Source organism: Populus euphratica, unplaced genomic scaffold (genome assembly GCF_000495115.2).
Source record: "Populus euphratica unplaced genomic scaffold, PopEup_1.0 scaffold329.1, whole genome shotgun sequence".
Classification (NCBI taxonomy): Eukaryota; Viridiplantae; Streptophyta; class Magnoliopsida; order Malpighiales; family Salicaceae; genus Populus; species Populus euphratica.
This window is the reverse complement of record NW_011500009.1, coordinates 70885-95612: the sequence shown is the minus strand read 5'-3', so window position 1 is coordinate 95612 and position 24728 is coordinate 70885. Positions and strand designations below refer to the sequence as shown.

Genomic DNA, 24728 nt, shown 5'->3' with positions numbered 1-24728 from the left:
TTAGAATTCGAAGTTTTCTCCATTGGTGGATTTGTGAGCGACAATCCCTTTTGTTTCGTGCTTTCTCCTGTTGAAAAAGAATTAAGCTATAACTCTACTAAAAAGATAGGTACTTTTTCTTAACTTTTTTAAGTTTAAATATTGAAATCAATATAATGTATTGAGCCAATATGAAAAATACACACTTAAGATTATTATTGAAAGAAAAGTAATTTTAATTAATGTTTAAACTTAGTCGAATATAGTGTTTTTCTAGTAAAAAATTAAAAAGAAAGTTATGCTTAGAATGTAGTGTTCTTTTTAGTAAAAAATTAAAAAACAAGTTATACTCAAAATTATTTAATTCCGTTGATTTAAGATTGGATTATAGGTTAAGTGTTTTTAATTTAAATAATATATATTTTTAATTTTAATTTTAATCAAACTGAATTTTACTTTATTATTTTAAATCAATTAAAATTTAATCTATTTTTGAAACTTAATTTAAGTAAAGAGATAGAATCATATATCAACTCATTAGGTTAGATTTTGTTTTGCGGCAGTTAGAGAATATAATTGAAATTATATTTTTTTAATTTGATTTTTTTTAAAATTATTTTGATATACTAGTATTAAAAATAAATAAAAATATTATTTTAAATATATTTTTAAATAAAAAATATTTTAAAAAATAACATCTCACGCACTACAAAACACCCATTTTTGTCCTATCTTCTTTTGATTGAAAAGTGCAATGATATCAATCCTACGGCCACGAATTCTCTAACACATGCCCCATGAATCATTGAGAATGGGTACCCTAAAGTTCTGCAAATCCAGCTGCCATTACTGCGTCATAAATCGGTTTGACAGATGGTGTCATTAATATCATGCCCAATAGGCATGATGACTCCAGCTTTCTTTAGATTGGATTTTATTTCCGTGAGATAGGACCACGTACCAAGTGTACCTTTTGGACTAATATGCCCTCACTACCCCACTTTATTCTCACTTTCAGGGGTGAAAATTACTCCAGTAATTTTTCTACAATTCTTTCCGATTAAAATGCCCCTGGTCAATACCTAGTAATTAATTTATGAATAAGTGATAATTACTTTGTGACTAAATAAAACATAGACTATACATAATTTAAAATCAAATCAGTTCATATAAATATAAATGAATAACTATCTTTTTAATTTGAAATAATCACGGTTTATATCGGACATAATATAATTATAATTATTAAATATAACATCATTTATAATTATTATTATGTTTTTTCATGAATTTGTGTGTGGTTCGGGATTTTCCCAAGCTTTACAAGTGTTTTGGCATGGTCAAAAGGTGTAGGAAGACATATCCCCATGGGTCTTGAGAGAATAAGTTTTTTTTAGAATTTCTCTATTCCACAATACTTTACGAGGGCTTGCAATAAGAGAACGAAGCTTGCGATAATAGAACGAAGCACTCAATCACAAATGGCATGGCTAATAAAACCAATTTGTTTGTCTTATACAGTGTAAATGTTTATTTTCGTGTTTTAAAATGTTTTTAAAATTATTTTTTTTTGTGTTTTAAAATGTTTTTAAAATTAACTTTTTAAAAAAAGTATTAAATTGATACTTTTAAATAATTAATTTTAAATGATTTTTAGAAGTGTTGATGTCAAATTTTTTTTTCAAATATTATTATGATATATTTTCAATTGAAAAATAATTTGTATTATAGTATCAAACATGCATATATAAATTTTAATTCTCTTTATAGATAACAGTCTTGTCCTCAATCTCTAAAACTTATTTATAATCAAGTTAAACTTGATTAATCATTATATTTTAATTTTTAATAAATAATTTTTATATGTGTGACTCATTAAGTTTTCAAATAAGTTTATTTAAATATAGATCACAATTATAAATAAAATATGATTAAATAAATTAAATAGATTAATTTATTATTAATTTAATAATTAATTGGTTGATATTTAAAGATCAAGTACAATGTTTGACAACATGTCATGATCCCCCGAATACTAAAAATATCATAAGTGATTTGACTTAACCTTTCAATAACTAATTTCTCAATATAATTATTATTCGTTCATCAACAATATTTTAATTTAAACAATATAACATAGAGTATAACTACCATGTTAAATCATGTTTGTTATCTCCATCATAGTCATTGATTATTTGAATAAGATTTGAAAATATAATTCTACGTTACACAAGGATTTATAATCAATTTATTTGAGAACAAGTGGAATATTTTTTCTAATTCATCTATAATGACGAATCATTCAAATACCTTCATATAGTTCTTGTTGCACCTAAAATTTGTTAGTTTGTTACGATTGCTCAGAACAATGTGTAACAATATCAAAGTATAACATTCTCTATATAAGATAGTTTAGTTTCTCAAATATAAGGATCACTTATATAACTATAATGTAAACCTTTTCATAAATACAAGCAATCTCTCCATATAGAATTCTTATGTAGTTCGGTTCAGTGTACATGTCATCTAATAACTACTTACATATTAGTTATATGCATCTCTTATACTTCAGTTTACGAGAATAACTATTTTTTTTGTTTTATAAAAAAAAGAACATAAATATATACTTGTCTTCGGAGCTCTAATTAATATTTATTTTTAACAGAGCACTGACTAGAAACATTTAAGAATAATGTTTTAATGCAATAAAAATTCTATAATTATAATAATTTTATAATTTTTTTAAAGTCTTTTTATCCTAAGAACTTTATCTTTATTCTATATTTATCAATTAAATATTAGATTCTTTAATTAAATATTTGATGAATATGAAAGATAAATAAAATATTTATTAAAATTAAATATATTTACATGAATAAAGTCAGTATTATGTGTAAACAAACTAATTGGCTACAAAGTATATATGCTATCAATCACATTACTAGAATTAATACGACATAATGCACACCATCAATTTTAGAACATTTAGATGCCTATTTAACACATGCAACTTAAAATAGTATAATGCATTTAAGTGTTCATGCAATCCTATTTAACAAAACTGTATATATGTCACTCAAATTCTTCTTTTATATACAAATACATAAACATACAAGTCATAACTAATCTCTTATATAAAAAAATTATATTTACAATCCCATTTTATCATTAACTTGGTTATACTAGTTTATTATTTCTTTTACATTTGAAAGAAACATGATTCCATAAAAAAATATATAAAAATATAATCTTAGTTAGACTTGTATAATAGCGGGCTTGTTTATACATAAAGAGATACCTTAGACACACATTCTAAATCATTTGAAGCTATTAAGATTTTTATAATCTATTTATCCACATCTAATTATAGTGGAAATCATTTTTCTTTCTATAATCTTTTATTTTGTTTTTTTTTTATTGTCATTTTCACAACCTAACCACTTTAGATACCTTATCTCTTTTAACTAGGTTTCTTTTCAGGATAAAAACCAAACAACAAGTTTTTGAGATTGAATATGACTTATCCTATACAAGGAATGATACCTCTTTAGGGGTTTTACATATCATGAATTTAACCAATCTTAGCAAATGTTTTATAAAGACCAACACATATCGTATAAATTTCTCTAAAATGATCTAAAATTATTCTCTAGGTCTCTATAACCACGTATCTTTAAAAATATCATGGATTCTTTTCTATGTCTCCATTACTAGTTTTTCTCCAAAAGTATACAAAATTCTTAATTATGTTTTAAATCTTCATAATCTCTTATCTCCAACAATTTCCACGACATTTCTTCCTAAAATGCATTCTTAAACACATATATAAGTAAAATTACATCCTTTTACACTTATTCTCTTGTATTAATCTTTGATTGGTCATTTTAATAGATATAACTAAATGGATAATCCCCATTATATATAATCTAACAACTAAAAAAACCCAAAGCCCTTGTCTTTAGAGCGACAAAATAACAATAAAAGGCACCACATTGTATTTAGAATGACAAAACAACTCACACATTAATAGATATATGTTGAAAAAATCATAACAAACACTTAAATTTACTCGATTAATAAGGTTCACCTCCTAAATAAGTCATTAATGTCACTTTCACACTCAATCTTAATATTAAGAGAAAACCTTATTTTGAAGGCCTTATTACTAGTATATATAACTTGTCCCAAGTATCCATAACATTTTTACTCATCAAATTAGCCTCCTCTAATGTCAAGGAATATCCCGTACATTACTACATTCACACATTATTGTTTTAAATGGCAAATCTTATTTGACAAGACTTATTAACTCTTATATGGGCTAAGAATACATTGACTCTAAATAAATTATAGGGTTTCAACCTAGATCCCAAGATCCCTTGGCCTTGATGTTATATTAGGTAGCACAAACAGCCCTCCAGTTCCAATGATAATTGATCTTCTTAACAAGTTTAATAAATCATTATAAATTGCTTAAAGCACTTTTAATAATAAAAAACTTGATATTTTCTTAAATGATGGATATCCTTAATCAAGTCCAACAAGAACATTCAAAGCACTATAATCAATATATAAAGATATCAAAAACCCTACAACTAGACTTTTATCTATTTTAATAAGTTGAACTCAAAACTAACATCAATGCTTTCATCTTGAGATCATTTACCTCTTAAGTAATCCCTCAACATCGATGTTGTTCTTTTACTTGATCCTAAACATTCATGCATGGCATGGGAAAACCCCTCTCACCTTTAAGGTCAATATCAATAATTTTTTTTCCGTGTTAGGCAATGTTTCTTATCTAACAAAATGACCAACTCTTATACAACTCAAGATAGTTTTTAGTTTATAGAGATTGTATGTTCCCAACCAGGTTCCTGAAACCTATTAGTTATGATGCTACCTGATACGTTATGTTTAATAAATAAATAGTTAGTGGTAATAATGAAAATTAAAATAATTTATGAGTGCTCCTTCTAGGAGTTCTTTTTTAACAAAATAAGCTTAAATTTGTATATTACTATGACCACAAAGACTTGAAAGGGCAAATAAAAGTTTCAAAAACATATTCCTTCCTATCCTACTAACATGTCAAGGCTCAAAATGATAGGTCTAAGATAAGACTTAGGGTCCCTCACTCTTGGAGACATTCCATAAGACAAGATCCAATGTTACTGTTTAAGTTTAATTTTTGCCACCAACCTTCTATATGATTGGTTCTCAACATTTAATGCTAATGCATTAACTCATTACTAGGTGTCATTTAAATATGTAACCTACTACTTCATGTAAATGGGCATGGCCCCTTAATATATACAAATTCCCCATTACTTCACATGTGCTTTTTTAAGAAATTTTATTTTGACAAAAGTTTTAGTCTCATTATAACCATAAAAACTCAGACAAGTGATAGTTTCAAAAAAAAATATTCTTTATCAATTTTACTAAGACTCAGATAAGACAAGTGATAGTTTCAAAAAAAATATTCTTTATCAATTTTACTAATACCCAAGCCTAAAGTGATAGGTGGAAGATAGGGCCTAGGGGTTCCTTAGTATTAGATGCACTCTACAAGACAATATCTAATGTTATTACCCATGTTTGATTTTTGCCATTAACCTTCTACATGATTGGTTCTTAGCATTTAATGTCAATGTAACACCTCACCACTAGGTATCATTTGGAAATGCAACCTATCACTATACGGTCCCGCTACTTCATGTAAGAGGGTGTAGCTCATGGATATTTAAAAATTTTTCTTAATTATAAAATGACACAAATAAATAAATACCCATGTAAAAATTTTAGACTCTCGTCTTGAACTTTTAATATAAAGATTTTTTTTGTATGAACACCATTATAACCCGAAAAAAGTTCTTTTTCTTTACAAATATTAATTAAATATCAGATAAATAATATCTAAATCCCTTGATAATTTTTTTTTAAAGGTATATTAGAAGTTGGAATTCAACAACCACATTCAATAGCTCAACCTCTAAGCTTAACAACCTATAAAGAAGGAGGCTCATAAACTTTATTGAGAAGCTAGCAACCTCCTCACCCATATTTCTTACCTTCACTTATTATGTTACTTCACTTATTATGTTACCTTGTTATAAATTTGACCGTCAAGCATCGTCAAAGGATTAGGTTATCGTTAAAAAAAAAATACAGGGATTTACTTCGTGAAAATACAAGGATAGGTTAAGTTTTCATTAATTCAAGTATTTTTACAAAGTAGGAGAGCTAAGGTATTGACTTAGAGGTGCTATTAATAATTTATAAAGGGAAGCATATTAAAAATATTTTATAATAAACTTGCTTTAATTACGCCTTATAACATCGAAATATTCTTAAAAAAAAAATGAGTCGGTGCTAGAGTCCCAGTTGAATCCTGTAAGGGTATTTAGGGAAAGTACATTGACAATAGCGAGGGGACTATGAAATTCTGGTAAGCTATCCTGCGCAGCTGCGCCTCTGTCCCTCTCCAGGCCTGGGGGGTGGGGGCTGGCTCATCATGTGACTGAAAAACTAGCAACAAAGGCCTGGGAAGTAGAAAGTTAAAAATGAAGCCAGAGAAGCTGGTACAATTTCGAAGGCTTCCATATAAGAGTCAGCGAAAAGTTTTATTTGGGTAAGAAGTGTTGACAGAGTTTGGGATTTTCCCAAAAATGGCACCCCATTATTAAACACTGGTATTTGCAAGGAATTACTGGTTTTCATCGCAAAAACAGGACATGGATATAGCCAGGGGTCAATAGAGCGTCTAGCATTGGCATCATTGCCAATATCATCAATCATACGCTGAATATTTTATAAATGGGACATTACTATACGAGACTGAATAGTTTTTTGGCACCATTTGCTTCAATTTTATTCCTATGGGACAGGTATTGCTGGTTGCGAAGGTTATGGCATGTGGTTTTCATTGGAAATCAATTCGAAATTTGTTCTCTGAGCTTGAAAAGTTGGCGATAGTAGTTGAGCATTGTCAGATTGAGTGTTTCCAAATGTTATGCAGAGTGGAACAGAGAATTTATTTCCATTGATTGCTATACATGAGGTGTGTGTTGTCATGTCAAGGTACATAAAGAGAATGTGTGGATGCGATGTATGCAATGCGACTGTGGATGGTGTTTTTGGCAATGGAAGCAGAGGCCCAGAGGCTATAATGACTCTGGCAGGAGCATTGAATAGGCATGTAATGACTCGTCTTCGTACAAGATGATAATGCGGTTAAAGCAGTGTCTCGAGCAAATGTTATTTTCTGATCGGAAAATCTTGCACAAAGAGATCTTACTACTACAGCCACCACCCATGAACGTCAACTGCGGTCCGATTCTCCTTTCGTGAAAGAGGTTGATGAACGTGCTATGCTTTGTCTTTAGAAATTAGTGCCTCTGCCCTCCTCCTAGCCCAGAACCTTAAAAAATTGGTTGATATAATTTTAAGTGGTGCAGTTAGATTTTGAGTTTGTGTTCTTGCTTTCAATCTTGTAAATTTTATTATTATTAAAAATTTATATATTTATTAATTTAAAAATTTATAAAATTAATTAAGATATTTACAAGTTAATTTTGATATTTACATTAATAAAAAAATAATTCAGGATGTTTTGATTTTTCATAGTTGAGTGTTATAAATTTTAAAATTATTAAAAGTTTATATAATTATTAATTTTAGGATTCATATAATAGATACACAAATTAATTTAAACACTTATATTAATAATAAAAAAAAATGTTTGACGGATGAATTATCTCCATTTGGCTTTAAGTTATGAGTGGATGGCCTGTTTCGAATTTGACCATGAAGGAATGTGGATTCGAACATGCTGCTTGAGATCAGCATGCTATGAGATGCTTATGATGACCTTCAAGTTTCCCAGAAAATCAATTTAACCCTTATTTCTAAGTCTGTTTCTGCAGCGATCCCTTAATAATTATCACCAGATCTTCCATAAATTTCAAAATATTTTCATGGTATCCCTTAAACCCGTAATATTTCTAACTTGACCGCCCAATGATCCAGTCCATGCTCAGCCACCAATGCTATGAATGTAAGATTAAGAAAAATATTACAACTCAGTGCAGAATTTCCTGTTTCGATGATTAGGAAGGAGTTCTTTCAGGTATCATAATTTTAATTAGAGTGTTTCTTGGTCCCGCGTCTTCATATTATATCATGATCACAGATTTGCCATTAATGGGGAGAGCAATGATCAATAATTCAGGAGACAAGGTGAAATTCGTTTTGATTATGGAAACATTGATATGATGTGAAAACGAGAGTCTAGGAACATGATTCGGGGCTGAGAAAAGATTCGGTGAAGACATTCGAGCCTAAGCTCGTTTCATGTGTCGATGTCCCATAGGCCTTAGCTAGCACCTTCACATGTTAAAACTTAAAAGCGCTTGGTCTAGTAGTGGAAGGAGCTTGTCTTTTTTTACTGTCATGTGTTCGAGTTCTGGCCTGCACGTCTGTCATTCTCATAGTACTTTACATGTCTACTGAGTTTGCATGTGTTCGAGTTCTGGCCTGCACGCCTGTCATCCTCGTGGTGCCTTACATATCTACTGAGTTTGCAGGGTATTCAGTGGGCCGTGAGGATTAGTTGTGGTGCGTGCAAACTGACCCGAACACCCCACGTAATAAAAAAAACTTGGAATAGTTTGATATTATTATTTTATTTAAAAATATATTAAGATTATATACCTGGAATAGTTTGATATTATTGTTTTATTTAAAAATATATTAAGATTATATTTATTTTAAAAAAAATCCATACCAACATATTAAAACAATAAAAAAATTTACAAATAATAATTTGAAATTATAAAAAATTAAAAATATTTAAAAACACGGTTAGATTGATATAATTTATTTGAAAATAATACACATTTAACAAGAACAGAAATCGAGATAGTTATTGAGAAACTATTTAGCACCATCAAAAATCAACTTTGATCTTTAAAATAAATTTCAAAATTTGTAGGTTCGTTCCCTACTTTTTACTACCATACGTTTAAAAAACATGCATTGAATTGCATAGCTAAATTCTTTCAAACTTACCTATTTCCACCGAACACGCATGCATGTGTAATTAATGAATGTGTATGGTAAGATTATTAGTGTTTCTGAATAAAATGTATATATACAAAAAAGAAAAGAATAAACCTATATTTGAAATATTTTATTTTAAATGTAATTTTAAAACAGAAATGATAAAAAACTTATTTATTTATTTCATCTCAAGATAATAATTAAATATTACATAATTGTGCTAAAACACAATTCAAATCATGATTTAAAAAAACTATTTTTTAATATATCTTTAAATAAACAATACTTTAAAATACAATCACTATTATATTTAAAAACACCCACAAGATAAGAACTAAAAATTGCGTTAGCAGAAAGAAAGTGAGAAAATGGGCCAGCAACATGGTAAATACGCGGTATTTCATAATTAAACAAGATATAAACTTCTACACCACAGTCTTCCTTGTTGAAAAAACGACGACGGTAATCATTAATTAGAAGATTAACCAGAAAGGATAAGTAAGTAATCATGAAGCAAAGAAATTGTGGGAGTACAATATTTCACCCAAGAAAGAAAGAATGTACGTATACCGTATAAACCTCCCCGTATATCGTTATATTCCAACCGTAGTCGGCAGAGACATTAAATACGCTTTGACCCTCAACCAAAAAAAACCATTGAAAACTAAGCATTGATTTGTTTTGCATAATAAAATATTTGGCTTGAAATTTTTTTTGATACAATAATTTTTTAATGATGATAATAGAGGAGGAATTAGGTACTGAGAGATCGTGGTGATTATAGTATTACCGACTGTGAGATGATGATGGGTCAAGAAGGTAATGAAATAGCTGTGGTGATAAAAAAAATAATTTATTGAAATAGTTAAATATATTTTAAAGAGATTATTATTTATAAAATTTTATAAGTTAAAATTATTTTTCAATAAATGAAATTTTTGTGATGGTGATAAAAAAAATAATAGTTAAAATAGTTAAATGATATTAGAAAAAGATTATTATTCATAAAATATTTTATAAAATTTTATGAGCTAAAATTATTTATTCAACAAATAAACTAAATTTTAAAATTATAAATAAAATATTTTTTATTAATTAGTTTTTCTTTGAAATATTTTAAGAGAAACAAACATAAAAAAAATCTATAAAACATTTTCTTATAAAAATATTATATACAAAACAAACATCCCCTAAACCAGAAAACACTGTTATTTGTCAATAAGGGTGTTTAGTCAAGTTCTTATGGGGCTCCAGAAATGACATTTGTCTTCACACCCCCACGTTCTCTTATCAGTTTCAGCTATAAATATACCTTCCCCTTCTTCAAACCATCCCCACCATTACTAACCTCGGCCTTGGTTTTGGTCCCTTTGAAGCTAACTAGCTGAAAGGCTTGATATATAGAAGTATGGAAGAATCTGTTAAGCTCAGGAGGGATAGCGCCCTAAGGATAACCATGGGCTCTTGTTATTTGGTTTTTGACTATCAGTGGCGCTATCCATCCTGAGTTTTACTGGTTCTTCTTGCTACGATCAGCTCCTGGCTCCTCCTTGTTGCTTCAGGATTAAAGTGCCATTCCTTCTCTTTGAGAAGGTGATTTGTGTGCGGTATGATTCATTAGTGCTTTGATGTTTATATATTTCTTGTTGATGTTTCTTTTTGTAGTTTCCGTGGTTAATTAGCGAGGGAAAATTCCTATGCTCATATATATATATATATATATATATATATTGTTTCTGTTCAAAGGGCCATTATGAGCTATGTGCTCATGCCTGGAAACCATCATAGCGTACCTTCGTTCAGAAATACGCCATTGATGAAGGTAAAATGGTTGATGCATACTCACTATTTTTGCACATATGTTGATAATGTTTTACATTTATCTACTCATTATACCTCTGCTTATGCAGCTCTATTACACTGTTTTGGTTCCCTCTTGGCACTCTGATCATGGTTATGGAGGGAGCTAAACTTCTGCTTTACATATAAATGATGAAAGTGATTGTGATGGTGATGATTATAATACCTACAAAAAAAAACCTCTAAAATAATCAGTTTACAATAATAATTATAATACAAAAACAAAATAATGCAGGGCTAGGTTATCCATTTGTCAATTTTGGGACTTGGGATGATGAACTTAGCGACTTTGTCTTCTTCCCATCTTCGTTCAAGTCACGGTTCCTAGCTAGTCTTTTAGCGTTTTCTACCTTACATTACACCAGTTATCTAAAACTTTAAGGCGAGGGTTTGTGCAATTAATATCTGCACTCATTTCCAGCTTTAACTCTGATATTTTACCCTCTTTTCAGGTTGCTGTGTTTCCACGCTTCCTCCATTGTTTCCACTAAAATATCTCAAGTGGCCATTTTAGATTTGTTTTCTAGATCACAGCAGAATCTTTTCAGATTTTAACGTGTTCATGGAATTTACAGTGAAATAATTATCCAGTATATGTTGCCATATATCTCAGCATAGTATGAGGAGGTCCCAGGTTTGATGCAGCTTCTTGTGTTCCTTAATTTGGTTAACAGACAAAGGTATTGCCTTTACTAAAATCCCTTTTCACTGGCCATCAAAATTAAAATTTCCGACCATGGAGAAGCTTCAACATCTCGTATTTGATTCATATTTTTATATACATTATTCATAATCTTGAGACCATTCTTGAATTTCGTTATCTCGTCCGGGAAAAAAACATATCAAGGCCAATGACTTGGATTTCTCCTAAAGCAGTCTAGATTTTTTTGCAAGTCTGAATATATCATGCCCTCATAATTATTGAAAGTTTGAATGTGAATTTGGATTTTTTTTCATGCCCTCATAATTATTGAAATATCATGAAAGTTAAAAGTTTGAATGTGAATTTGGATTTTTTTTAATTAATTAACATTTTAGATTTATTTAAATAAGATACATGTAGCTCTAATAAAAATAGGTTTGATAAGTTAATTAGACAACTCACTGACTCGAAAGATAAATAATTTTACTTGAAAGATAAATGATTTTAACATCGTGTCAATGAAAAAAACAACTTTATTATAAGTTTTTATTTTTTTACATAAAATTTAGATTAACTTGAATTAACTTATTCAATCTTTTATCCTTTATGATTATTGTTCGTGTTAATTTCTGGATGGAATTTCTGTATTAATAAGACATCCAGAAGTTAACAATTTGAGGAACTTTCCTTGCAGATATAAAGGAAATGATATCTTAGACATTTGGAAAGACATGCTTAAGTTAGGTGATGAGCAGGTTGAGGACTAGTTTTGTAGCTATATCAGTGGTTCCATGCGAATCTACCACATAATTTTGCTCAAACCCAGGCAATGTGTGCTAGGAGCATTTCTTGTTCTAGTTATCTAAGAACAAGTATTAGGTATTCATCAATTCTAACGTTTGTACTTGGTTGAACTTATCTTCATCTTGTGAATAATCGCAGGTTGCCACCACATTGGGATTGTGACTTGCGTGTCAATGGCCACAAGAAGTTCGCGAAGCTTAATGGAGATAAGCCAGCAAAGACAAGAGAGGAGACGACATCATTTGTAGTGGCCGGAATTCATGGAGGAGGGTTACCGACATTTCACCAGTCCTTTACCTTTTCTACACTTGTACGAGGACAAATTTTAACCCCTTCTTTTCGTATCTGGAATGCCTTTTTGCATATGTAATCAGAGAGGTTTTCCCTTCTTTTTTTGTTTTTTTTTTTTTATAAGGTTGTCATGTAATGTTTGGATATTCACAATGATAGAATTCTCCTTTTGATTCGAGCAGGTGTTTACTTTGTATACAATGTATAGCTATAAAACCCGCCGCACCGATGAGTTGATTCATAACTTGAATTATATTGATTTAATAAGTTGATTATATATTTATAATTTGAATTATGTCCGTTTAAGAAAATAAATAAAAAAGAGAAATATAATTGACTGTTTAAAAACTAAATTGATTTGCTTTCAAAATCTATCTTTAATTTTTTAAATTAAATTAAAATTATTTTAATTTTCTTATTATTATTATTTTTTAAAAGTCTATCCTCTTTATCCATGGCTAGACCTTATTTCATGTGGGGTTGTTTTTTACAGCTAATATAGTAAGGAATAAAGCTCCAATACAAAGAGAAAGGTGTCAAGATTTGATAGATCTGGAGCCCATAGGATGAGCCTAAAAGCTAATGTCCAAACTGCTGAAGCTGTAATACGCTCAAACCCAATAAGACATCTCATAAGCCTTTTTTGATAGCACCATATTATGTGTCACAGCTTAATAAAACAAGTTCAAAAAAGCAACCACAATAATAATAATAATAATAATAATAACAAAATAATTAATTAATTAAAAAAAATAAGTTAAAAATATATAAATTTTATTTTTTTAATACATGTTAGTTAACTAAATATTTTTAAATTTTTGATTAAGATAAAACACATATCACACTATACTACAACATAGAAATAAATGGAATCTGAATAGTAAATAAAACAAACAAATACTAAGGAATTTGTTTTACAGCTAATATTGTACACATTACCTAAATCGTTATGTTTAATCCACGTACCATCAGCCTACTTATCATAAATGACAATTATTTTTCATGATTTAATTGACAAAAGTAACCTTATTGTTACACTACGTTTAGATAAATGAATGAATGAATAAATATCTCACTATTCTCATAGATAAAGCGATTATCAGACATTCCTACTATTTAGTGTAATAGAAAAATTGTTAGGTAATCTTTTGGTGGTTAAAAATATTTATTTTCTCCAATTAGCTTTTAACTTTGAAATATAGTTACCGACTTAAAAAGAGATTGGGTAACAAATCAACCCATGAATTTTCCAAACAACCCGAATTAATTATTTTTATTTACATAATATTATTTCATTATTTTTTATAAAAATATTGTTGTTCATTTAAATCGTTGCTCATCTAAATCTAACCAATTAAACTAGATTTAATTAATTAATTCAATTAAATTTTATCATGTTAATACCTGATTTAGTTTAACTAAAATTTTAATATAAATTTAGTTTTGAATTAATTCAGAAAACTGAACTAAATTTAATAATTATGTTTAGAATTTCTAAAACTAGTGCATTTATTCATTAAAAATATCATATTTTTTATATCATTAAAAAAATAAGTCTCGATTTACATATAATATAACTTAAGGATAATTTTATCATCGATCAAAAGTAAAAACTCCCGCTTATATTGCGTAGTAGCAATTTGAACTAGGAGGCCCAAACGAGATTATGGAGTCTAGAAATTCTATATTGGGCCGCTCAATTTTGAAGACCCGAATTATTCGGCCCATGTAATACACTGAAGAGCCTATTAGGCCCATGTAATTCACTAAACGAAGATATTTTTTTTTCTTTTTCAAGAGGCGCGCAATCTATCTGTTAATGGAAGCCATAAACAAACTTCTGGCTTCCAGCCTCTCTTCTTCTAGATTTTCACTTTCCTTTCCAGCCAAAATTCAAAACACACGCACAGAGAGAGAGAGAGAGAGAGAGAATTCAAACAAAATGGCCACAGTAGCTCTCTCACTCAAGCTTCTAAGCATACACAATTTCCACACAAATCCTTCCTTTATTTCTCAAAAAAGAAACGAAAATATATCCGCTCCTTTAAAAACCACCGTCCCTAGATCATCACCTCCTCAAAACAGCACCGCAACCACCAACACCACCACGACGAAGACGAAGAAAACGACGTCGCTTGATAACAACACCCCTAACGAATCGAAACTAAAACCGACTTCCGTTGACAGCAAACCTTCAACTTCCACGTCATCTCTAACCGATTCGGTTGCTAATCTGTTTACTCGTCTCAGGTGCATTAACTACTGGTAACAAGTAGAAACGGTTAAATTTGTTGATTAGGTTTTAATTATAATCTTTAAAGCGATTAATTACTTTTTTTGGCTTATAATTGTGTAGAGATGGAGTTAAAATTGACGAGGTTGGAGTGGAGATTTTATCAATTGCATTGCCGGCTGCTTTGGCCCTTGCTGCTGATCCTATTGCCTCACTTGTTGATACTGCTTATGTTGGTCATATCGGTATTTATACATATTTTTTTTCTCATTTTTAATTAGTTTTAATTAATTAAGAATTTATTTTTGTTGATTAGATTTGTTAAATAATTGCAGGATCGGTTGAATTGGCGGCGGTTGGAGTGTCAATTTCAATATTTAATTTGGTTTCCAAGTTGTTTAATGTTCCTTTGCTTAATATTACTACTTCCTTTGTCGCTGAAGAGCAAGCATTGATTAGCAAAAGTAACGATAGTAATTTAATTAGCTTTTATTTATTTACTTATTTATTTTATCCAAGAAAATTTTTTATTTTTATTTTTTGATGTTTAGACTCGGTGAAGGATCAGGAAGGGAAGCAAGTTCTTCCTTCAGTTTCGACTTCTTTAGTGCTTGCTGCTGCTGTTGGTGTTGCAGAAACGGTGGCTCTCTCAGTTGGCTCGGGATTCTTGATGAATATCATGGGTATACCTGTTGTACGTCAAATTTAGTTATGAATTTTTTATTTTCTTTTAACATTTTTACTTGTGAAATTAATTTAGATTTCTTGCATCAGTTGCTCTCTTGGATAGAGAATTTATGTTTTTTTTGGGATTGGTAATGTCAGTGATCAGTCACCTAAATGTCAATGCTGCATATGATCACGATGAGAAAGTCGTCTAAACATCAATGCTGCATATGATCACCATGAGAAATTGAAATTCAAGTCATTTTAATTATATTGCTTTGATATAGTTATATCCATGGTGAAACTGGAGTCTAATACTTACTAATTTTTTTGTTTGTGAGATTTTGACAATTTGGGTTAATTTGCTGACCTTCTAATTGTACATTACATATGAATTTTGTTTGACATAATGGATTGGACTTCTTTCAAGTTAGGTGTAACATGACCTACATGTTAGGAATATCCAGATCATTGTTTTGAATTTCGATGGCTAGGATTTCATATCATCCAACTAGTGGGCGGTTGGGATTTTTTTTAAAAAAAATTGGTAGTTAAATTTTTTTTCTGTAAGGAAATCTAAACTATTGAAATTCAAATCAATGGTTCAGATTCACCTAACATGATGTATCATGTTGCCCCTAATTTAAGAGGAATCCAATCCTGTGATATTGGCTTCTATCTTGCATTTTGGCTCTTAATGATTGCCTGTTAGAATGTTAATATGGCAAGCTTGTACTGATGATCTTCATCAAGTAATCTGTCAAGTTACTTGGATATACTGTAAATTTGAGGGTACATTACTGTAAAATGAATTTTAAATATTATAATATTGATACAGGGTTATGGTTCAAAAAGTCTTTTGAGATTTTTATCATGTCACAGGATTCACCAATGCGAGTGCCAGCTGAGCAGTTTCTTACCTTGAGGGCCTTTGGTGCTCCACCCATTGTAATTTCACTTGCAGCACAAGGCACATTTCGAGGATTTATGGATACAAAGACACCCTTATATGCCATTGGCAAGTATTGCAGCACTGTTTTCCTCTTCCTTTCCTTGTTTTCTGTACATGTATAAAATATATCTGTAAGTCTATTCCTTTTAGACACCTTTTTTAATCCATGAATGGTTTTCACTTTGCTTCCCACCCCCCCAACCCCCCCCTTTAGCAATCCATTAGAGTTCACAGGGACAGAAAGTATATAGATGGATTTTCCTTTATTAAGTGCACCAGGTGAAGAGGATGTTTTAAGTCAATAGTCGAATATAGTAGTTGATACACCTTTATTAGTTATCAAGGAAATTGCAACAAGTCAGTAAAATGTATTTGCAATAAACATTTATGCATGTACATATGTTTGGTTGATGATTTAAGCAAAAGATGGCCTCATATTCAGCACCAATATCAGCAACATGGTCTCATATGCTCTGAAAATATGTCTACCATTTCAGGCTACTTCTAATTGCTTGATTTTGTTGTAAACCACACTTGTGATAAATTTGTATTTTGACTATCAGGTGTCGGCAACTTACTGAATGCAATATTGGACGCAATATTCATTGTTGTATTTGGTTTCGGTGTTGGTGGTGCTGCAGTTGCTACAGTGATTTCTGAGTATGTTAATAATGTGGTAAACTATATAATATCAGTGTCCTTTGCACATGATATTATTGTGTTTTTTTTTTAAATGGAACCGATTCACTATTCTCTCCTTTAAATGTACCTTTGTCCCTTTTTCTACAGATATCTCATCGCTTTCATCCTTCTCTGGGAGTTGAATGACAAGGTGCAGCTAATCTCTCCAAACATTGATGCAACAGAAATTGTCCGCTATCTGAATTCTGGTATGTTTCTTACCAGCTTCGTTACATCTATTTTCATTTTAATTTGATGTCATTAAGAAAATTCTATCATAGAGTAAACTCAAATGGCTGGTGATTTAGTTGCATGAAAAACTTTTCAGCATAACATGCAGAGTGGGCGACTGATGGGCGATGGCCAATCAGCATAGAGGGTAGTAGATGCACCTTTTATAATTTCATAAAATTTGGAAGGACAAATTGTTGTTCATTATAAAAACTACTAGCATCTCCTTTGAATTTACATCTTAACCCACTACTGGAAACATACTTTCACTTTTTAGTAAATAGTTAAGGCAGCATGATGACCTTGTCTGGTGTAGTGGTAAAGGTCCTGGACACTACTAAAGCACATTCTTGAATCTTGTGACCGTAGAAGCTTCAAATTATCCTTCTTATGGTCCTAGTTCATTTCAAATCATTCTTCTTATGGTCCTAGTTCATTTTGACCATTAACTTGCTTGAGTCTTGTGATTATAGAAACTTTAAATTATCATTCTTATGGTTCTAGTTCATTGTAACCATATCTATGTAATGTTATTTCTTTTCATCATCAATATAATGGAAAACGACGTATGAGACAAGGTTGATCCTGATCATATTTCATTAGCTTTTCTGAATTTTCCAATGTAGTGTTGTCTCAAGAAATTTCCATCATGGAGATAGGATGCTTGATTTTAGATTTTAAATGCACGTGATGATCCCACCTTCCTCTAGTATATGATTGGCAGTCCCTCATGAGTGCGGCATGCATCTTTCTCTCTCTTTTGGAGCCTTTTTGGTGGGGCATACTAAACCCACTCTTGGCTACCTTAGTTACCCAAGGATGACAACATGCACATAAGTATTTCATATTGAACACTTTTTATGTGGATTTCATTTCTGTTCAGTTAAAAGATCAAGGTCCACTGTGAACTATAACACCCACTACAAGTATCATGATTGAGAGAACAACTCATTTATTTTTCTGCTTGTTACACGGTTCACACGTAACAAGTTTTGAAGCCTGTTATGGGCATGTTGTAGATGTGTCATCAGTAATTGATTAGAATATTTCTGGGTTAGCTGGCAACGAATTTGTTACACATATCCTGTTGAATCCTGTTGAGAAGATTGTTTGCCAGATGAATGGGGGAGGCCAGGGGGGCATGACTAATGTCTCTAAGAAAAGAATTTCTTATCATGTACTTTCAACACCTGTGATTACTATTTATGCTTCCTTCCAGCATTGCATGTGAATGCAATGTTCAGTGGGATCCCTTCACCTTGGCTGTCGGCTAGCTAATTTCCTGAGCTCAGTTGAAATTTTATGTTTCACTTTCAAGCATCTTAACCAAAGTGATATCCTTTATGACTGATGAATTCAGTCCAATAGAACAAAGGACGCAAAAAGTAGTAGACAAATTATAATGCTCTGTCAATCATAGAAGGCTGCAACTACTGAAGTTTTTTAATTAACCATGTGACTAGTTTTATGAAACTTGCAGGTGGTCTTCTTATTGGCAGGACCATTGCAGTGCTGTTAACAATGACATTAGCAACATCCATGGCAGCTAGGGAAGGCCCCATACAAATGGCAGGTCATCAAATTTGCATGCAAGTCTGGTTAGCTGTATCTTTGCTTAATGATGCTTTAGCCATCGCTGGCCAGGTAAAGAGTGTGCAGTTTAGTCTGTAAAGTGTATTTTACACGTGCTGATGTGAAATTGCATTAAAATACTGAATAGTATGACTAGGCTAGAGCTGTTTGACCATTAGTTCTGAGTCTGGCATTTTGGTGTTCATGCATAAGCTGTAGCTTCATTTTTCTATATATGAAGCTACAGTAATCCTCAATGGCCAGGTACATAGTTTACAGTTTTGGCTGTAAAGTATTTCACAGATGTATGTGAAATTGCACTGGAATGCTGGACAGTTTGACCTGACAGCTATTTTTGTAGGCTGACATTTTGATTTTCATATGTAAGTTGTGGCTAAATGAAGCTAAATCTGTGGGGAGAATTTGATCTTTCTGTTTGAAATGTTTTTTTTTTTCATCTCAAATATATAAATATGTGATTTAATTTGATGGCATTTGCTTAGAAGAGCTGTATCCTGAGTGGTAACCTTGTTGGATGATCCTTGAAGCCAGTGATTGTTCTCCTTCATTGAAACCATTTGACTCCATTGGGCACACTGGAATTCCCTGTAGTTGAAAAGTGGAACATGCATGCTATCATTGTTTCTGTAATCATCACTCTTCTGCCTATCTTTGCAACTCCTGTGCTTGTTGTCTTGATTACTACTTTGACAAGTTCCAAAAAAGAAGAAACAAAATGTTACTAGCTTCCACTGCTTGAGTAATCTTGGTATGTTGGCTTAAATAAAGAAGAAACAAAATGTTACTAGCTTCCACTGCTTGAGTAATCTTGTTATGTTGGCTTAAATAAAGAAGAAACAAAATGTTACTAGCTTCCACTGCTTGAGTAATCTTGTTATGTTGGCTTAAATAAAGAAGAAACAAAATGTTACTAGCTTCCACTGCTTGAGTAATCTTGGTATGTTGGCTTAAATAAAGAAGACAAAATGAATATTGTCACAAAAAGTTTGGAACTAGAGCCAAAGTGCAATGGTCAAGACAGAACAACTGTAGTCATCGGTTGATCTTAAATTAGGTAGAAGTTGTTGCTAAAACCGTGTTTCTAATAGTCTTTGAAGGGAGGCTTCTATACATAGAAGGTATTTGGAAAATTTTGCAGCTTCCATTTTTGATCTTTTGATTCTGAAACTTTCGGTCATAGATAGGGTTGCTGAGAAGTGCTGATCATTTCAGTTCCATCATTGCTGTTCTGTTTCTCTTACAGGCTCTTCTGGCCAGTTGTTACTCCCAAGGGAATTATGAACAAGCACGAATAGTGATTTATAGAGTTCTGCAGGTTGCTGATACTTCTAGCTATTTTGCTGTATTCACTGTTGGTTGGCTTCCTAGTTTTTGATCTTAGAAAAATTAACCAATTGAATTCCATCATGCTATCACTTGATTGAAGAGCAGATTGGTTTCGTAACTGGAATTGCTTTGGGTGTGATATTATCCCTTGGGTTTGGAGCTTCTTCCAGTTTGTTTAGTACAGATCCAGAAGTTCTGGGAGTTGTCTGGTCTGGCATTTGGGTGAGGATTTCTTTTCTGCTGTTTTTTTTTCCCTTGTGGGAGGTCATTTATATGTTCTTAATAAATATATTGATAGAAAAAAACTAATGTAATCGACAATGAATCATAAAAGCAAACAGATAATCCTTAAAAAAAGAAGCTAGTAATAGGTCATTGTTGCCTTGTAGCTACCTAATTTTTAGTTCTGATTTTTGGTCAATTGCAATGCTGAGAAATCAAGAATAGAAAGGTGTCCAGTTTCAAAATACTTGTGCCTTATGGTGCTGGTCACTAGAACCCTCAAGGTTGCAGTTGAGCTTTATGCCTTAACCTATGGGGTTTTGTCCTAGCATCACGTCAGGCATCTTGAAAAAACCTTTTGACATATGGTTGAATTTAAGGATTCTATTTGTAGCTTCTCAATTCCTATGAAGCCAGGGTTTGGATCCTACTTATGAAACTTGGACAATCCAATTGTATTACCTCACTTCGCCTCAACATAAACACTTCTTTTTTGCAGTTTGTTGCTGGGTCTCAGCCAATGAATGCTCTTGCATTTGTTCTTGATGGGCTATATTATGGGGTTTCAGACTTTGGCTTTGCTGCCTCCTCTATGGTTTGTTCTTGTTTCTTTTGTAATCAGTGTATTATATGATGTTCCCTTTCCCTTCTCAGCTTCACATTTGTGATTTTAGGTGCTGGTTTCTCTGATTTCTTCTGTCTTCGTAATTGTGGCTGCTCCTGTATTTGGTCTCACTGGAGTCTGGGCAGGTTTATTTCTCTTCATGACCTTGCGTGTGGTGGCTGGAGTTTGGAGGTAATAATTCTCATACTCGAGAAACTTTTCTTCTAAACCATTCAGCAATCATTTCACTTAATCATATAGGTAACTTTTCTTCGAACCATTCTGCAACCATTTCACGTAATCATATAGGTGTCCATAAATTGTATTATTGAAGTTAGGTCGTCAGTCAATTGCATCACAATTTTTTTTTTACTTCTAGTGTAATGAAAAACCATATTTGGTTAGCATGAGTCAAACGGGTATGTGAGATTTTCTGGTTACAATATATCCTAGCTCCGCCCCCTCATGTCATATCAAACTAGTATGCATCTGCAATTCCAGTCTAACTACCTGTTAGAACTCCTGAATTGCATCTCTACTATCAAAATGTTTATGCTCTATTCATGGGTCGAAATCATGACGTAATGAAGAGAGAGAGAGAGAGAGATGCTCTCAGGAGATCAGGTGAGACTGACAGGAGTCGAAGAGCTGATTGATGGCCTTGTTTGCTATTCCAGCGTGTTTTACTTTTGAATTGTGGTCGTGGTCTACAACATATGATACTTCTAAACATTCTTTTGGGCTTGGGATATAGGCTAAGGTCTACGAAATACCTTTGTGCACTTGTCTGTATATATCGAATTGCTTTTTCCTGCCACCTTGCACCAGGTCTTCCTAAAATCTATCTCTTTTAGGCTGGGCACAAAAAGGGGACCGTGGGAAATGGTCTGGGCGATTTCCCAGGCAAATTCGCAGCAGGAAAGCGAGTGAGATGGCTCAACAGTGTAGGCTTGTAATGCCATACGAGGACAGGGTCCTACAACATGGCGCTAGGAGTACTCAAGACGAGATATTGAAAACCATCGAGCAACACGCATCGGTGCGCCCTAGATCATGCTGTCTTCACGGAACTTGAAATAGACTGCATCTTTCTTGATGGAGGTGGCTGTTAAAGGGTTGATTATTACTGAACTCAGGAGTTACGACAGTGGCTGATTTTAGAAATAGTGAGCTAGAACAAATTATTGTATATGGAGAATTCTAGTTAGGAGCTGAAAGGCCGATTTTTTTCTCTTTATATAAATAAATAAATAAATAATTGTAATTGAAGGACAAACTTAGACAGAAACTTGCCAAGATTTTGCGAGCTATAGAAATGCGCCTTTTAGTAAATCTCTGAAGAGTAATTGTCAGCATACTGTACAAGATTGTTCCCCTCTCGAAGGAACTACATTTTCTATAGAAATGACATGCATACGAAGTCAGCAAATATTTGTTTCTCTGCTGGGAGTTCAAAGAGATCGAATTGCTACAGATCCTTCCACCGCAGGTAATAGATATATATATATATATATATATATATATATATATCAGGCTAAGGTTCAAAAATTACAGCTAGCTTTAGCACCATCGATGGTACTCGCTGCTAGATACCAAAGCAACTTGTTTTATTGATACTCGAATATTACTAGTATTGTAATTCAGGGAACCAGGGATCAAGCAATTCCGGATCTCCAACTAAGCCCCAGTTGATGTCCTGCTTCGACAGATCAAAATTACAGCCCCCACCTAAATCTGCCTCCTGAATTAAGCTCAAGCTCCCTGGTAGATTGGTTCCTGGGCTCTGCAACTGGCAGGAGAGTTCAGGTGGCCGTCCACTCTGTAACTGGCAGGAGAGTTCAGGTGGCCTTCCACTCTGTAACTGGCTTGCAGCTTGTACCTCGCCGTGAACATACCCATAATCCCTCTCTCCCTTTAAAGGAGAACTGTCAGGAATACCTTGGACAAAGGGCTTGATATCAATTTCTGGATTGTATAAACCCGGGTCTATGTCATCATGCCTGGCCTCAAAGTGGTTAGAGTTACCAACTGTCAAGCCTGAAAACTCTTCTCCCGCCGTTAATGGCATCTGAGCATCATAGAAAGATTTACGATCAGTTCTCATATCATGGTCGGAATACAAGCATTCACGGAGCCTGTTGTCCAATCTGGATTCCGCAATCTCATTCTTTAACTTGTATTCTACATTTTCAGTCTCATTCTGCAAGAAATCATATTTGTCGTCAATACCATAACAGCCCCAAGATTCCACAATTTCTGCAAGTTCTCCATCCATTTCTCCCCTCAATACGGGTGCTTCAGCTTCAACATGATGAGAAGGCATCCATTCATTTGTTAAATCCCATACCTCAGCTTTCAACTCCCTTCCACTGCTCTCTGCCACCTGAAATTTCTCAACTTCCTCCTCCGATTCATTGACAGCATAAATCCCAGAAGAGCATGATTGTTTATTTACTTCTCTTGACCCACAATAACCCATCTTCAATCTCTCAACCTTGTTATCCTCATAGTTATCCAATGTTGTTTTAGACTCAGTTGCTGTCATCGAAGACGATAAGCTATCCAACTGACCCCCTGGTTCATGAGAGTAGTCTGGGAAATTGAGTATGGCATTAGGACCATACATGGCTCTTGCAGCATAATCATAAGCACGAGCAGCTTCAATAGCAGTAGAAAATGTACCCAGCCAGAGTCTAATTCTTCGTTTGTTCGTTACGCTGCCTTTTTTGACAGGCTCTCTAATTTCAGCAACCCACTTGCCCCAAGTTCTCTGCCTAACACCTCTATATTTACAGCTATTATTCTCTGGGCCACCTTTTCCTTTCATGCAACCTTTCTTCGACCCTTTGCCTGGAACCTTGGTTATCTGAAGTTTGTTGTTTTTCTTCCACTTTGCAAGTGTATCTTCTATTGATTCACAACCATTCCGCCTTCTCTGCCACTTCTTCTTGTTCTTGCTGCTAAACCCAAGCGAAGAACTCTGTCTCAACGAATCTTCCATGTCAATACTTAATTAAAGACGTTCAAGCTTGTTCTAAAACCACAAAATGAAAAGGTTTATGAGAACAATCCCAGTGTTTCTCGTAAGAACCTCAAGAGAATCCGGTCTTTGCTTACGATAAAAACAAGTTAGTAACCGGTAATAAAAATAACCCAACTTGTCTGAAGCCTAAAAACAGAGAACTCACCAAAAGTAACTTGATTGATACCCTCCTTACCTTCCCTTTTCTTTCTTCTAACTCCTTCAAGTGTCCTTCTTCCTTTTATTTTTGTGAGGTTTATCTAGGGTTTTAGGAATATAAGTTGGTGCTCGTGTTCTTGTGGGGCTTTGTCGCTCTCTATGATCGTGGTGGTTTTTTCTATTCCAGAAACTTTGCTGGGAGGACTTACCTTCGATGCGAAGCAACGATTGTCTACTATTACTCTTTCAGATTTCAGGACTTTAGGAGGGGATGGATATGCTTGCACTTCTGCTTTTATAGTCCCAAGATAGACGATGCTTTGTTGACGTGGCCCTGTAAGACTTTGTCGTGGCTTACATTTGGCCACTGCATAATACACGTGGCAATACCCCATTACT

General features: G+C 32.6%; 2 protein-coding genes and 1 long non-coding RNA gene across 5 annotated transcripts; 2 read left to right on the top strand and 1 right to left on the bottom strand.

Moving 5' to 3' along the window:
* Positions 1–10390: 10390 nt before the first annotated feature.
* On the top strand, positions 10391–12877 carry LOC105141322 (uncharacterized). 2 transcript variants are annotated; one of them, XR_845348.1, is made up of 3 exons: positions 10391–10649; positions 11355–11582; positions 12240–12877. It is a non-coding gene; the product is annotated as an uncharacterized LOC105141322 (long non-coding RNA). The 2 variants fall into 2 exon arrangements; XR_845347.1 differs by lacking the exon at positions 10391–10649 and having other exon boundaries at positions 10871–11582.
* Positions 12878–14441: 1564 nt separating this feature from the next.
* LOC105141320 (MATE efflux family protein) lies at positions 14442–22480 on the top strand. Its single transcript, XM_011048504.1, has 13 exons — positions 14442–14890; positions 14997–15118; positions 15209–15346; positions 15425–15567; positions 16422–16557; positions 17055–17151; positions 17281–17381; positions 18884–19047; positions 20240–20311; positions 20428–20544; positions 21044–21139; positions 21219–21340; positions 22003–22480. The coding sequence occupies exons 1-13, from the start codon at positions 14460–14462 to the stop codon at positions 22076–22078; spliced, it is 1815 nt and encodes a 604-aa protein (XP_011046806.1). The 5' UTR covers positions 14442–14459; the 3' UTR covers positions 22079–22480.
* LOC105141321 (dehydration-responsive element-binding protein 2B) lies at positions 22379–24700 on the bottom strand. Of its 2 annotated transcripts, none has more exons than XM_011048506.1 (2): positions 24367–24700; positions 22379–24182 (listed from the first exon to the last, which is right to left on the bottom strand). In XM_011048506.1, the coding sequence occupies exon 2, from the start codon at positions 24147–24149 to the stop codon at positions 22776–22778; it is 1374 nt and encodes a 457-aa protein (XP_011046808.1). In that variant the 5' UTR covers positions 24150–24182; positions 24367–24700; the 3' UTR covers positions 22379–22775. The 2 variants fall into 2 exon arrangements, with proteins under 2 accessions (XP_011046808.1, XP_011046807.1); XM_011048505.1 differs by having other exon boundaries at positions 24337–24699.
* Positions 24701–24728: the final 28 nt, after the last annotated feature.

Coding starts and splice junctions, on each gene's coding strand:
- LOC105141320 (XM_011048504.1), top strand. CDS start 14,460: ATGGAAGCCATAAACAAACTTCTGGCTTCCAGCCTCTCTTCTTCTAGA. Junction 15,347..15,424: donor GATTAGCAAAAGTAACGATA/GTAATTTAATTA, acceptor TTTGATGTTTAG/ACTCGGTGAAGGATCAGGAA. Junction 21,140..21,218: donor GCTTTGCTGCCTCCTCTATG/GTTTGTTCTTGT, acceptor TTGTGATTTTAG/GTGCTGGTTTCTCTGATTTC.
- LOC105141321 (XM_011048506.1), bottom strand. CDS start 24,149: ATGGAAGATTCGTTGAGACAGAGTTCTTCGCTTGGGTTTAGCAGCAAG.